This window comes from Trichosurus vulpecula, chromosome 3 (assembly GCF_011100635.1).
Source record: "Trichosurus vulpecula isolate mTriVul1 chromosome 3, mTriVul1.pri, whole genome shotgun sequence".
NCBI classification, from domain to species: domain Eukaryota; kingdom Metazoa; phylum Chordata; class Mammalia; order Diprotodontia; family Phalangeridae; genus Trichosurus; species Trichosurus vulpecula.
The window spans coordinates 151,373,872-151,387,267 of record NC_050575.1 but is presented as its reverse complement, the minus strand read 5'-3'; the positions used below and the strand labels follow the sequence as shown (position 1 = coordinate 151,387,267).

Genomic DNA, 13,396 nt, shown 5'->3' with positions numbered 1-13,396 from the left:
ACAACTCTTTAAGACTATAAGTTACAGAAGAGTTACTGAACTGCATTGGTAGAGGAATGTTCTATGATATCAGCTCACTATACTAATGAAATCACTGGTCCATACTTATGATACCCAAATAAAAACAGCAATTAATATTCATTCATATATATGTATAATATATATGCACACATGTTCATATAGATATTTATATACACATTCACAGTTATATAAGCACACACACACACACACACACCCATAAACATTACACATAGAGTTATATGATTACTACCAAATACATTTAATTTCTAAGCTAGGGTTTTCTCTTACAATTTCTCAAACTGCTATGAAGAACAACAATATATCTTTCAATATGATCATGATTAACAGAATTTGAAAAAAATTTGACAATAATTGGCAGCAGTATATCTCTCTCAGTTATTATATATTCAAATAATTTATATATGCTCCTTCCCAAAATATAAAACTGATAAATTATGGTGTGAGGCAAAGACTAAATTATTACCTCTCTCTCTAATATTCTGTACTCTAGGCAAAGAAATGTCAGTCTAGAACAGAGATTCTTAATTTTGTGTGCGTCATGGGCCTTTTTGAAAGTCCAGTAGAGCCTATGGTCCTTTTCAGAAAAATGTTTCTAAAGTAATTGAAGGACACATAGTGGAGTGGATCAAAAACCGGAATCTTACAATATGTTGCTTACAAGAAACACACTTGAAACAGAAACATGGAGAATAAAGGTAAGGGGCTGGAGGAGAATCTATTATGCTTCAGCTGAAATAAAAAAAGCAGGGATAGCAATCCTGATCTTAGACAAAGTAAAAGCAAAAATAGACCTAATTAAAAGAGATAAAGAAGGAAACTACATCGTGCTAAAAGGTACTATAGACAATGAAGCAATATCAATTTTAAACCTACAGGTGCCAAGTGGTATAGTATCCAAATTCTTAAAGGAGAAATTAAGTGCATTACAGGAAGAAATAAACATCAAAATTACATTAGTGAGGGACCTCAACTGTCCCTTCTCAGAACTCAATGAATCCAACCAAAGAATAAACAAGAAAGAAACTAAGGAGGGAAACAGAATAAAAGTTGGATATGACAGACCTTTGAGAAAACAGAATGGAAACAGAAAGGAATACACATTTTTCTCAGCAGGACATGGTACCTACACAAAAACTGGCCGGGTGACAGGGTATAAAAACCTCAAAATCAAATGTAGAAAAACAGAAATATTAAATGTATTCTTTTGGGATCATAAGGCAATAAAATTGCATTCAACAAAGGGTAGTGGAAAAATAGACTAAAAATTAATTGGAAACTAAATAATCCCAAAGAATAAGTGGGTCAAAGAACAAATCACAGAAACAATCAAAACTAATCTCATTAAAGAGAATGACAACAATAAGAAAACATACCAAAATTTATGGAATGTAGCCAAAGCAGTACTTAGGGGAAATTTTATCTCTTTAAATTCTTATATCAACAAAAGGGAAAAAGAACAGATCAATGAACTGAACATGCAACTAAAAAAACTAGAAAAAGAACAAATTTAAAATCCCCAATTGGAATTCCAAATTGGAAATCCTGAAAATCAAAGGTGAGATTAATAAGACTGAAAGTTAAAAAAAAAAACTATTGAGCTAATAAATAAATCTAGGAGATGGTTTTATATATTAAAAAAGCCCAATAAGATAGACAAGCAATTGGTTAATTTAATTAAAAAAAAGAAAACTAAATATCCAGTATCAAAAATGAAAAGGTTGAAATCATCACCAAAAGGAAGAAATCAAAGCAATTTTAAGGAAATATTTTGCCGAATTATATGCCAATAAATCTAACAATCTGAGTGAAATCGATTAATATTTAAGAAAATATCAGGAAACAGAATGCCTAAATAACCCCATCTTAGAAAAAGAAATTGAACAATCCATTAACAAACTCCCTAGGAAAAAATTGCCAGGGCCAGATAGGTTCATGAGTGAATTCTACCAAACATTTAAAGAACAATTAATTCTAATACTATTTAAACAATTTGGAAAAATAGGCAAAGAAGGAATCCTACCAAACTCTTTTTATGACACAAATATGGTGCTGATACATAAACCAAAAAAAAGTAAAACAGAGAAAGAAAAGTATAGATAAATTTCCCTAATAAATATTGATGCAAAAATTTTGAACAAAATACTAGCAAGGCAATTACAGCAACATAACACAAGGATTATACATTATGACCAGCTGGGATTTAATCAGGAAGGAAAGCTTGGTTTAATATTAGGAAAACTATCAATATAATTGACCATATCAATAACAAAACCAACAGAAATCAAATGATTATCTCAACTGATGCTGAAAAAGTTTTGACAAAATAGGGCACCTATTCTTATTAAAAGTACTAGAGAGTATAGGAATAAAGGGAGTGTTCCTTAAAATGATAAGCAGTATGTATCTAAAACTATCAGCAAGCATTATCTGTAAAAGGGAAAAGCTAGAAGCCTTCCCAATAAAGTCAAGGGTAAAGCAAGGATGCCCATTATCACCTCTATTATTCAATACAGTACTAGAAATGCTAGCTATAGCAATAAGAGAAGAAAAAGAGATTGAAGAAATTACAATAGGCAATGAGGAAACAAAACTACCACTCTTTGCTGATATGATGGTATACTTAGAGAACCCTGGAGAATCAACTAAAAAATTACTTGAAATAATTAACGTCTTTAGCAAAGTTGTAAGCTATAAGATAAACCCACATAGATCATCAGCATTTCTTTATATGGCCAACAAAACCCAGCAACAAGAGACAGAAAAAGAAGTTCTATTTGAAATAACTATAAAGAATATAAAATACTTAGGAGTCTACCTGCTGAAACAAACCCAAGACCTACATGAACACAATTACAAAAGACTTTTCACACAAATAAAGTCAGATCTAAACAACTGGAAAGATATCAATTGCTTATGGGCAGGCATAGCCAATATAATAAAAATGACAATTCTGCCTAAATTAATTTAGTTATTCAGTGCCATACCAATCAAACTACCAAAGACTTATTTTATAGAGCTAGAAAAAATAATAAAAAAAATAACCTGGAAGAACAGAAAGATCAAGAATATCCAAGAAATTAATGAAAAAAAATGCAAAGGAAGGTAGCCTAGCAATACCAGATCTCAAACTATATTATAAACCAGTAATCATCAAAACTATCCAGTACTAGCTAAGAAATAGAGTGGTGGATCAGTGGAATAGATTAGGTACACAAGACACAGTAGTCAATGATCATAGTAACCTAGTATTTGATAAACCCAAAGACTCCAGTTTCTGGGATAAGAATGCATTATTTCACAAAAACTGCTGGGAAAACTGGAAAACAATATGGCAAAAACTAGATATAGGCCAACATCTTATGCCATAAGCAAATTAGGAGAACAAGGAATAGTATACCTGTCAGATCTATGGAGAATTTTGATTATATTAAATTAAAAAGGTTTTGCACAAACAAAACCAATGCAACCAAGATTAGAAGAAAAGCAAAAAGCTGGGAAACAATCTTTACAGTAAGTGTCTCTGATAAAGGCTTCATTTTTCAGACATATAGAGAATTGAGCCAAATTTATAAGAATACAAGCCATTCCCCAATCAATAAGTGGTCAAAGGATATGAACAGGCAGTTTTCAGAAGAAGAAACTAAAGCTATCTATAGGTACATGAAGAAGTGCTCTAAATCACTTTTGATTAGAGAAATGCAAATAAAAACAACTCTGAAGTACCACCTCACACCTATCAGATTGGCTAATATGACAAAAAAGGAAAATGGTAAATGTTAGAGAGGATGTGGGATAATTGGGACACTAATGCACTGCTGGTGGAGCTGTGAACTGATCTAACTATTCTGGAGAGCAATTTAGAACTATGCCCAAAGGGCAACCAAACTGTGCATACCCTTTGACCCAGCAATATCACTATTAGAGCTGTATCCTAAAGAAATTATAAAAAAGGAAAAAGACCTATATGAGCAAAAATATTTATAGCAGCTCTTTTTGTGGTGGCAAAGAATTGGAAATTGAGGGGCTACCCATCAATTGGGGAATGGCTGAACAAGGTGAATATAATGTATGAATGTAATGGAATATTCTATTGTCCTATAAGAAATGAGGAGCAGGCAGATTTCAGGAAAACTTGGAAAGGTTTACATGAACTGATGCAAAGTGAAATGAATAGAACCAGAAAAACACTGTACACAGTATCAGCAATACTGTGTGCTTGTCAACTATGAATGACTCAGCTGTTCTCAGCAACACAATGATCCAAGACAAGAACAAAGGACTCACAAAGGAAAATGTTATCCACACATCCAGATAAAGAACTAATAGTCTCTGAATGTGGATTGAAGCATATTTTTTGCGCATACTTTATTCTTTTTAGTGTATTTGTGTATTCTTTTTTCCTTTTGATCTGTTTCTTCTTGCACAACTGTGACTAATATGGAAATGTTTTACATGATAGCACATATATCACCTATATCAAACTGCCTATCATTTTCAGAAGAGGGGAAGGAATAAGGGATGTAGGGAGAAAAATTTGGAAGTCAAAATCTTGTAAAAACAAATGGTAAAAATTATCTTGACATGTAATTGGGAAAAAATACTAATTTTGATAAATTTCAATTTCGAATTTCAAAGTTAGTGAAAACAAAGACATAAATTTTTTTTTCTAATCTAAATTCATGGACTCCATGAAATCTATCTATGGATCCTGGATTAAGAAACCCTGGTCTATCATTATTTTGATTAATGGGCTTTTACATAAATCATAGTCTATTTCTTATACTTAATATATTTAATATATAGATTACCTCTGCTCTGAACATCGCAGGATTCTGGTTAAGGAGACATAGTTCCCTTCTACTGTTCCTTTGCTTACAGTGGGAACAGATTTTCTGCAAGCCACATATAAGGCACATGCTAACCAATGTAGATCATTTCCCTGTAAAATAAAACAAAATTAAGTTGTTACTAACAAGTCAGATATAAGATATATCAAATTGGAATTTAAACTGTATCCCTGTTTAAATATAAGAATTTTGCTCACAATTAGGCAATGCATATGAAGTCAAATTATCCTTGAATTAAGAAAGATACCTATTCCAATCTCCTAATTTTACAGATGAGAAAACTGATGCTGAGAGAACCAGAGATCTTTACAAGGTCACACAGGTGGCAGAATCAATATTTGTACCCAAGTCCTCGAAGTATAAATACAGTACAGGTGTACCATGCTGCTTCCCAAGGACACTGGTGGTTCCACTGACATTCCATTCGATATTCATGTTTAAAGGAAGAAAAACTATGCTTAATTTCCAAAGCCACATGTACCTTATATAGATATCCTGTACTCTCCTTATGATGAAAATTCTAAATGGCTGGAATTCAAATGAAATCTCTTTCCCAAGGAGTACAGTTATCTTCAAGAACTATAAGAATGTCTTTCTCCCTGATAAGGGTAGGCCTAAAAAATGCTCAAGCAAATTGCTCTGATAGCATTTAGTATTTTTTCTAATTAAAATGGAAGGAAAAAGACAGTTGTCCTTCACACTTTACAACGAACACTAACTTAATGGATTAGGGTGGGGATTCCTAGCCTTTTACAGTGTCATCGATCCCTTTGGCAGTCTGGTGAAGTCTACGGACTCTTCAGAATCAGAAGTCCACATAGATCCTGCACAAATTGAAATATAGTGACATGAAATGCATGAAATGAAATATGCAGAATTACTAACAAAATCAATTATATTGAAATAAAGTATCAAAATATATTTTTTAAAAAGTTCATGGACTCCAAGTTTAAAACCCCTGGTTTAAGGAAAATGGGATACATCCCAATTCAAGCAAGAAATAGCTGTTGTCCTCATTACTATTAAGTCATATAATCTGTGAAGATTGACAGACCAAAGTGTAAAATTTTGTACTAAACAAGCTGAGCTTTATTTTCCAATCTGCTATGTGGCAATTACTATGTCACATTTGTTTCCAGGTAGAACATATTTGCCTGCATAATACTGGGCAAATGTGGTTTGTCAAACTGAAACTGTGGTTATTATATAGAAAGCAGTAAAGAGAATATTGAGATACATCACCAAAATAAAATACTCTTTTTTCTGTAAGAGGTATAGTAAATGAGGATTCAAATTAATATTCCATTAAAGGCCTACATTCTCAGTAAGCAGAACTCGGTGTTTTCCTGAATATTGGGTATTAGAATATAATAACCAAACATCTGATAAAGCATAAAGATTTCTGGATGTTTTTCATTGTTCTGTGAAAGGGTACCAGCAGAATTTACCAGTACTGGATAGAGAAGGAAACATTCTCTAGTTTGCCTGTGAAGAAGACATGACCACAAAATAGTTGCTGTGTCAATACTTGGGGAAGGGAAGAAACATTGTGTCAAAGTGACAGGGTCTATAAAAAGAGTTGTGCAGTTCCTTTGAGTTTTGGAGTACCTCAAAGGCTCACTCTTATCCAAAAGCATGACTGACATCTTTTCCACATGGTTTGAATTAGTTCTGAGAGGCCAATGCATTAAATTTATAGGTCAACAGGCATTTATCTGTATTTCAATTTAAGAGCACTGCTCTTAAATTGTATGAGGGGAGATACAAAGTTTGGTGCAGACAGTCCCAGTCCTCCTGGATACATGGATACATACATACAGTTTACTGAGGGATACAGGTACAATTCTCAGCTCTGAAACTTTCTAGCATTGTGATTCAGGCAAGTTACTTTGTTTCATTAAGTGTTTCCTCATCTAGAGAACAGAGATAACACTTTATCTATTTCACTGAGTCATCAGAGAAGTGCCTGGTACCTTAAAACAACATGGCAGTGTTTTTTTTTTTTAACAAATAACGATGAAATTTAAAAAAAATATATGTGATTGGATGACCACTTGTTAGCATATTGAAGAATGCAGTGTTGCTCAGGTACTAGACTAATAGGATTTTGAGGTGAGAAGAATCTTAGATAGGGGTTGTTCTCAATAATTTCCAAAGTCCCTTCCCGTTCTAAATTTTAGCTCTTATAATTCCAAGTTCAGCAATCTTTCAATTATACCATCCTGCACCTATCTTAGCGAAGCAGGGAATGAAACCTTTTTAAGAATAAGAAAACACCACTTAAGTCAGGAGGCTAAAACTTTCCATAAAACTAATACAGGACCAGGGCTTAGTAACATTAGTCATCCCTGAAGTCAGAAAGAACTAAATTCAAGGAATGGGTCCCCACAAAAATAATTAATAATGGCACACATTCTCATAGCTCATCCCCTTCATTTCCCACCCAGATGACCTTCTGGATTTCATGATCTCAGCAACTCGTCATTCTGCAGGACGAAATGAACTCTGAAACTCAGACCTCCTGGGACCATTTCCCAGCCCAGCTGCACGACTTCCTCATGCCCCCCTCCTTTCTCACTTTTATATGTGTTGTCTCCCTCAGTAGATTGGGAGTTCACGGCCTGTCTTACATCTTTCTTTGTCTCCCCAGCGCTTAGCATAGGGCCTGGCATGGATTTTTGACCTTAAGGTGTGAAGGGACCTCAGAGATGATCTAATCCAACACCCCACTTTACAGGTGAGCAACAGAGGTTCGGGGAGGGGAGGTGACCCGCGGAAGGTCACGCAGCGTTCCAGCCTTGGGACAAACGAAGATTTCCTTTAAATCCCCCGCCCCAAAGAGGAGCCTTTCCCGCTCCACCGCAAACAGCCTCTCCCGTAGAGGGGGTTAGAGATGCGGGGGGGGGGTCAGGGGGGAACGACGGCGTAAGTCGCCTAGCGTGCGCGCGCGTGGGTGGGCACACGTCCGCAGGGGGCGGGCGCTCCGCCCGGAGGGGCGGCGGCCGGGCCCAAAATCCGGCTGCGGCTCTGCCCCAGGCCCGCCCGTCCCTCCCTCGATGCGAGCGCACCTCCAGCGTGTAGCTCTGGCTCATGCTCCGGTAGCTCTCCCAGGCCTCGGCCCGCGCCTCCTCGTCCATGTTGAGGCGGCCGCAGAGCTCGTCAAACCGCTGGCGCGTCTGAGGCGCCAGCGTCTGCCCGATAGGCCCGCCGCGCTCTCCCCCAGCCTCCTCCCCGCCGTCCTCCGCCGGCGCTTCCTCTTCCGCGCCGTCCTCTTCCTCCTCTTCGGAGGCCGCCGCCGGCGGAGGCGGCTGGTCGGCCCCTGCCGGCATCGCGCTCAGCTCCGCGGCTGCCGCTTCTTAGGCGAGCGGGCGGCCCCGGCCCGGAGCCATTCAAACCGCGAAGCGCCCGCCCGGCCGCCTGCCCGCACCGCGCCTGCGCCGCCAACGGTTACGTGGCCGCTCCAGGGGCCGTCATCTCGAACGCGGCTTCCTGGAAGCTGTAGTCCACGTCGGGTGCCCACGAGGGACAGAAAACCCCACCTGGTGTCTTCTGCAGAGTTTCTTGATTTCATAGGAATTCTCGAGTGGGGAGCGGCTTCCAAGTCCTTTAAGTCTCCCACTTTATTTTACAGTGGAGGCGATCAAACGTGCGAACCTCAGGGGCTGCTTTTAGCTAGGAACCAGGGCATGGGGGTGCATAGAGCTTTTTTTTCTTTTTCCTATTCCTTTTTAGGGCCCTCAGTAGAACGATCTCTTTTTACAAAAGGAGAAACCGAAGCAACAAGAACTTGTTAGAACTGTAAGACACACCTTGGCCTTGTTAGAAGAGTGAAGGAAACAGGTTCAGGTAGAGTGACTTATCCAGGGTCACCCAGCTGGGAACCTCAGCTCAGACCTTCTCATTCCCACTGCAGTCCTTTTTCCTTCCATGCTACGTCTACACTGGCAAGGTCATTCTCTCAGCCTCCACAAGTCTCATCACAGGAGTGGGAAGTTAGGGCAGGAAATCTGGAGGCCCGGGTCCTTGTTTCCACTCCATATACTTTCTAGCTGTGTGAATCTCATCAAGGTAGGCCTTAGTTTGGTCATCTGTTAAATAAGTTGAGGTATGGGGATTGCCTGAACAAATCGAAAGTAATGGAACATTATTGTTCCATAAGAAATGAAGAATGATCTGGAAATGCCTGAGAGATTGAAAGAAAGGAGAATTTGAATAAGATACAAATGTAGAACTACCATTATGCAAAAAACTGGCAGTAAAATTTAAAAAACATATATTGATCAGAAAGGGTTACAAAAGCAACTGGGGCATTTTATTAAACTTCATAATAACATTTAAGAAATTTGCGAGTAATTTGGAGTTTGCAGTTTTATGTATGATAATTTTTTCATTTTATTTAAGTATTTTATTGTTATTGTTCGAATAAAAACAAGGGCTCCATAAAGCATGCTGTGCTTGGATTTAGGAGACCTAGATTGTAGTCCCTAACTCTGCCATTAACTTGATGGGTTACCTGGGTCAAGTTCTAGCGTTTTGGGACTTAGTTTCCTCGTTTGTCAAATAAGGAGATTTCAGAGCATATGATCTGCAACTCAGGCCTCATTCCTACTGCAGTTCTATTTCCCCCAACTTTATATACTGGGAGGCTCATTCAATCTCCACAACAATCCTCACAGGGGAGTAAAAAGTTGCAACTAACAATCTGTAACTTTATATCCTTTAAGATACATTAGTAACAACTTAAATCTGAGTCCTTCTGCTTAGTCTTAAGACATCCTAAACGCCAAAATGCCCTCCCCTAAAACTAATTCAGTTATAAATTTTCCTGCCTTGGAGCCTGGGTTGAGGTTTTGACTGAATCTTGGTTCTCAGTCATTCTGCTACCCCTCTAAAAACACCCTTGAAACGTTATTTTACTGGAGCACTGGAGTAGAGTAGAGAGAACACTGGATTTGAAGAAAGGTGATGAGTTTGAGTCTCAGCTGCTAATCACAGCTGTGTGACCTTAGGAAAATTGTGCCCTGGTTTCAATATTGTGAAATTGGGGGTTGGTCTAAATGGTCGGTGCTGTCTCTTCTATCTAAAATTCTGTGAACCAATTCCTAAGGAGCCTACATTTGGGCCACTCTACAGCCTTTTCCAGCTAAGTGGACAAGTACCAGACCAGGAGTTGGGAGACCTGGGTTCTAGTCCCTCTTCTGCCACTAGATAACTCTGACTTTGGGCAATTTACTTCCTCTTTCTGTGTCGAAGTTGCTCGTTTTCAAAAGGAATCATTACACCCTGTTAAATCCTAAGCTGGAACAGAAACCAACTGGTAGAATATCTGTCTCAGACAGGAAGAGACCAGAAGGATTTCAAAAACATCATTTTTTAAATCTTTATACAAAGGACAGAAAAAGAGGATTGTATCTGAAACCTTGAATCTGTTAATACTTTTTTAAAAAGTATATACTAAATTTGTATGTTAGTTTCAAAGCTGTTCTGCTTGTATTTCCTTCCATAGTTACTACTTTTCTGTACATTTTATTTCATTTTTCAATTAGCATTTAAAATGAACACTTCAGTGATTTTTTTTTTGCCACTGTTATTGCTAGCTTCCCTTTAACCTCCAGTGAATAAAGAAATACATAATCCTTTTAATAAGTATGGTCAAGCAAACCCAAATCCACACATTTGCATGTTCAAAAGTGTATGTTTTGTTTTACACCTTGAGTCACACCTCTGTCAGCATGTAAAGCATCATTTGTAAAAACTGATTACTACAGTACTAAATAAGAAACGACCTTTTCTCAATACTTCTTGAGTGATTGTGATTTTAACTATGTATGTGGGTACTCCTTCCAGTGTTATAGATTACAACTTATCCATGGCTGTCTTTCCTGTGTGATTCTTCCATGTGTTCCCATGAATCCTTCCAGGGTTACCACCCAATGTGTTTGTCACCTTTCTCTGATTTCCTGTTGTAGCAGGGATGTATACTAGCACCTTCTTTACTTTGTCTCACATTGGGTAAGCTATGTGTATTTTACTAAGCATCTACTATGTGTCAGGTACTATACTAGGGAGACAAAAATAAAAATGAAAGTCTGCCCTCAAGTTTTTCTTCTGAGGGAGACAAAGTATACATATGAAAGTATATGCAAAATAAATACAAGTTAATCTTTTTGGGGGGTTGGGGTAGGGCAGCTTCTGGCAGATCTCACTTGGGCTGAGTTTTGAATGAAAATAGGTCATCTTAGAGGTGGAGGTATGGAGGAAGTGCATTCCAAGCACGGAAGACAGCCAGGGCAAAGGCTAAGAGATGAAGGAAAGTGTGAAAAATAACAAGGAAGACAGTTTGGCTGGGCCATAGAACATACGAAAGTAATGTCTGGAAAGGTAGCTTGGAATTTGGTTATAAAGGGTTTTAAATATCAGTGGAGTTTGTATTTGATCATGGGGAGCCACTGGAATTTACTGAGCAAGGGAATAAAATGACTCAACTGATGATTTAGGAAAGAATAGGCATTTACTAAGTACCTACTATATGGTATGGGGCAGCATGTTTCATCATAAGCCTTTGGGATTTCTGGTTAGTCACTGTGTTTATTAAAGTTCCTAAGTTTTATAGATATGGACAGATAATGATATATTTTTACTTAATTGGCCAAGACTACCTTCTCACCTACCTCTCCACTCCCTACCCTCCCACTGGGAACACAAGAAAAGGTCATGATTCATGGGGATCAACAAATCAACAGGCATTAAGTTCCTACTATGTGCAAGGTACCACATTAAGTGCTGGGGATGCAAAGACAAAAATGAGAGTCCTTGCCCTCAAAGAACTTACATTCAGAGTCAGTCAATAAACATTTATTAAGCACCTACTATATGCCAGGCAATGTGCTAAGCATGGGGGTGGGGGGAGAGATACAAAAAGGCAAAAAACAGTTCTTGCCCTCAAGGATATCATGATCCAATGGGGAAACAGCAAACAAATGTACATATAAACATAAGCTATATACAGAGGAAAATCTTCCTGGAGAAGGTGTGATTTTAGCTGGGACTTGAAAGAAGCCTGGAGATGAGGGAGTGCATTCTAGGCATGGGGGACAGCAAGAGAAAATTCTGGAGCTGAGAGCTGGAGTATCTTGTTCAGGATAACAAGGAAGCCAGAGTCACCAGATTGAAGAGTATTAAGGGAGGTGGAGATGATAGAAGACGTAAGACTGAATAGGGGGTGAGGGAGTAGATTATGAAGGGCTGTCAAGGTCTAATGTCATACAGGAAGCCTAACCCAATACCTCTTAATTATAGTGGTTAGGCCTCTTAATAGGGCAGCTAGATGATAAAAATGGATAGAGCACTGGACCTGGAGACAGAAGGACTCCTTCCTTTGTTCAAATTTGGCTTTTTTGTTTGTTTTTTTGAGCAGGAAAACTAAGCCATCTTTTGCATCATTTCTTACCTAGCCTTGAATCACAGAACAGGTATTGCCTCAGACAAACTGAGAGCTGGGAAAGGCCTTAGCTTAAAAAGGCCAAGGTCTCCCACTGCATCTGGGGTCATGTTCAGTTGTCCTGACCTATGTCTTGCCATTGGACTCAGATGACCTGGAGGCTGATGACTGCACAGCTCTGCCTCACTTAAATCCAGTTCACTTGCAAGTCAAGACATCACCCTGCTGATGTTATTGGTCTTCCTCAAAATGAAGGACAATAGCTTTCTCTTTATACCTTTCCCTTATCCTCTCACCTACATGGAAACACAGAAATTGTTCAGAATTTTTTTTTAAAAGGGAAAACGGAATCCTACAGCTATGTGATAGTTATTGGTCAAGTAACCCTTACATAAATATATGAATATATTCATCCACATATGAATATATCTATTCTGGAAGCAGGACATAACAAGAAGCACCACTATTATTTGCTCAGTGGGACAGTGCGAGGCAGCCACGGGTAGACATTTCCAGCAGAGCTTCTTGTGGACCATCCATCAGGGGCTGTCAGCTCAACCCTTGAACAACCAGTAGGGAGCAGTGTAGCATCACTTTAGACATCAATAGCTTTTTAACATAGGGATGAATGGTCCCTCCACTTAGGCACTCTGGCAACAAATGTTCCCAGATTCTCTAGTTATAAAGGGGGCCCCAAGCCCCCTTTACCATGTCTCCAGAAACTCATTTCCCTGCAAGATCAAATCAATTCTGAGACTCATGCCTCCTTAGTAGCCTCTGCCCCTGCAGACCCTCCCTCTGATTGGAGAGGGTGAAGGTGGACATCCTATGCATTCCTCCCAGATCCTCTATTTAAGGAGGGGGCTTTTGGGCAAATACCTCATCTTTCCCACCTGGCTGTGGGATTTCATCATGCCTCCAAAATGGGTACTGCTCTAACTCTCCAGCCCCTACCTTTCAGCTTTTTATTTTTTAATGTTTTTTTTTTCCTGGATTAGATTGTGAACCCTTGGAGAACTTTTGCCAAATCTTTTCTTAGGCCTCATCCTTCTTGCCCTATTTACTA

The 13,396-nt window shown here is 38.5% G+C and overlaps 1 protein-coding gene across 1 annotated transcript in view; it reads right to left on the bottom strand.

Annotated features, from left to right (window-relative positions):
* Positions 1–8,342, bottom strand: part of RBL2 (RB transcriptional corepressor like 2) — a 41,583-nt gene extending 33,241 nt beyond the window's left edge. The window contains exons 1-2 of the mRNA XM_036748371.1: positions 7,958–8,342; positions 4,851–4,981 (exon numbers count right to left, since the gene is read on the bottom strand). Of these exons, the coding sequence (XP_036604266.1) occupies positions 4,851–4,981; positions 7,958–8,218 (392 nt within the window). The 5' untranslated portion in view covers positions 8,219–8,342. The remainder of the gene's footprint in view (positions 1–4,850; positions 4,982–7,957) is intronic.
* Between the last annotated feature and the right edge of the window lie 5,054 nt (positions 8,343–13,396).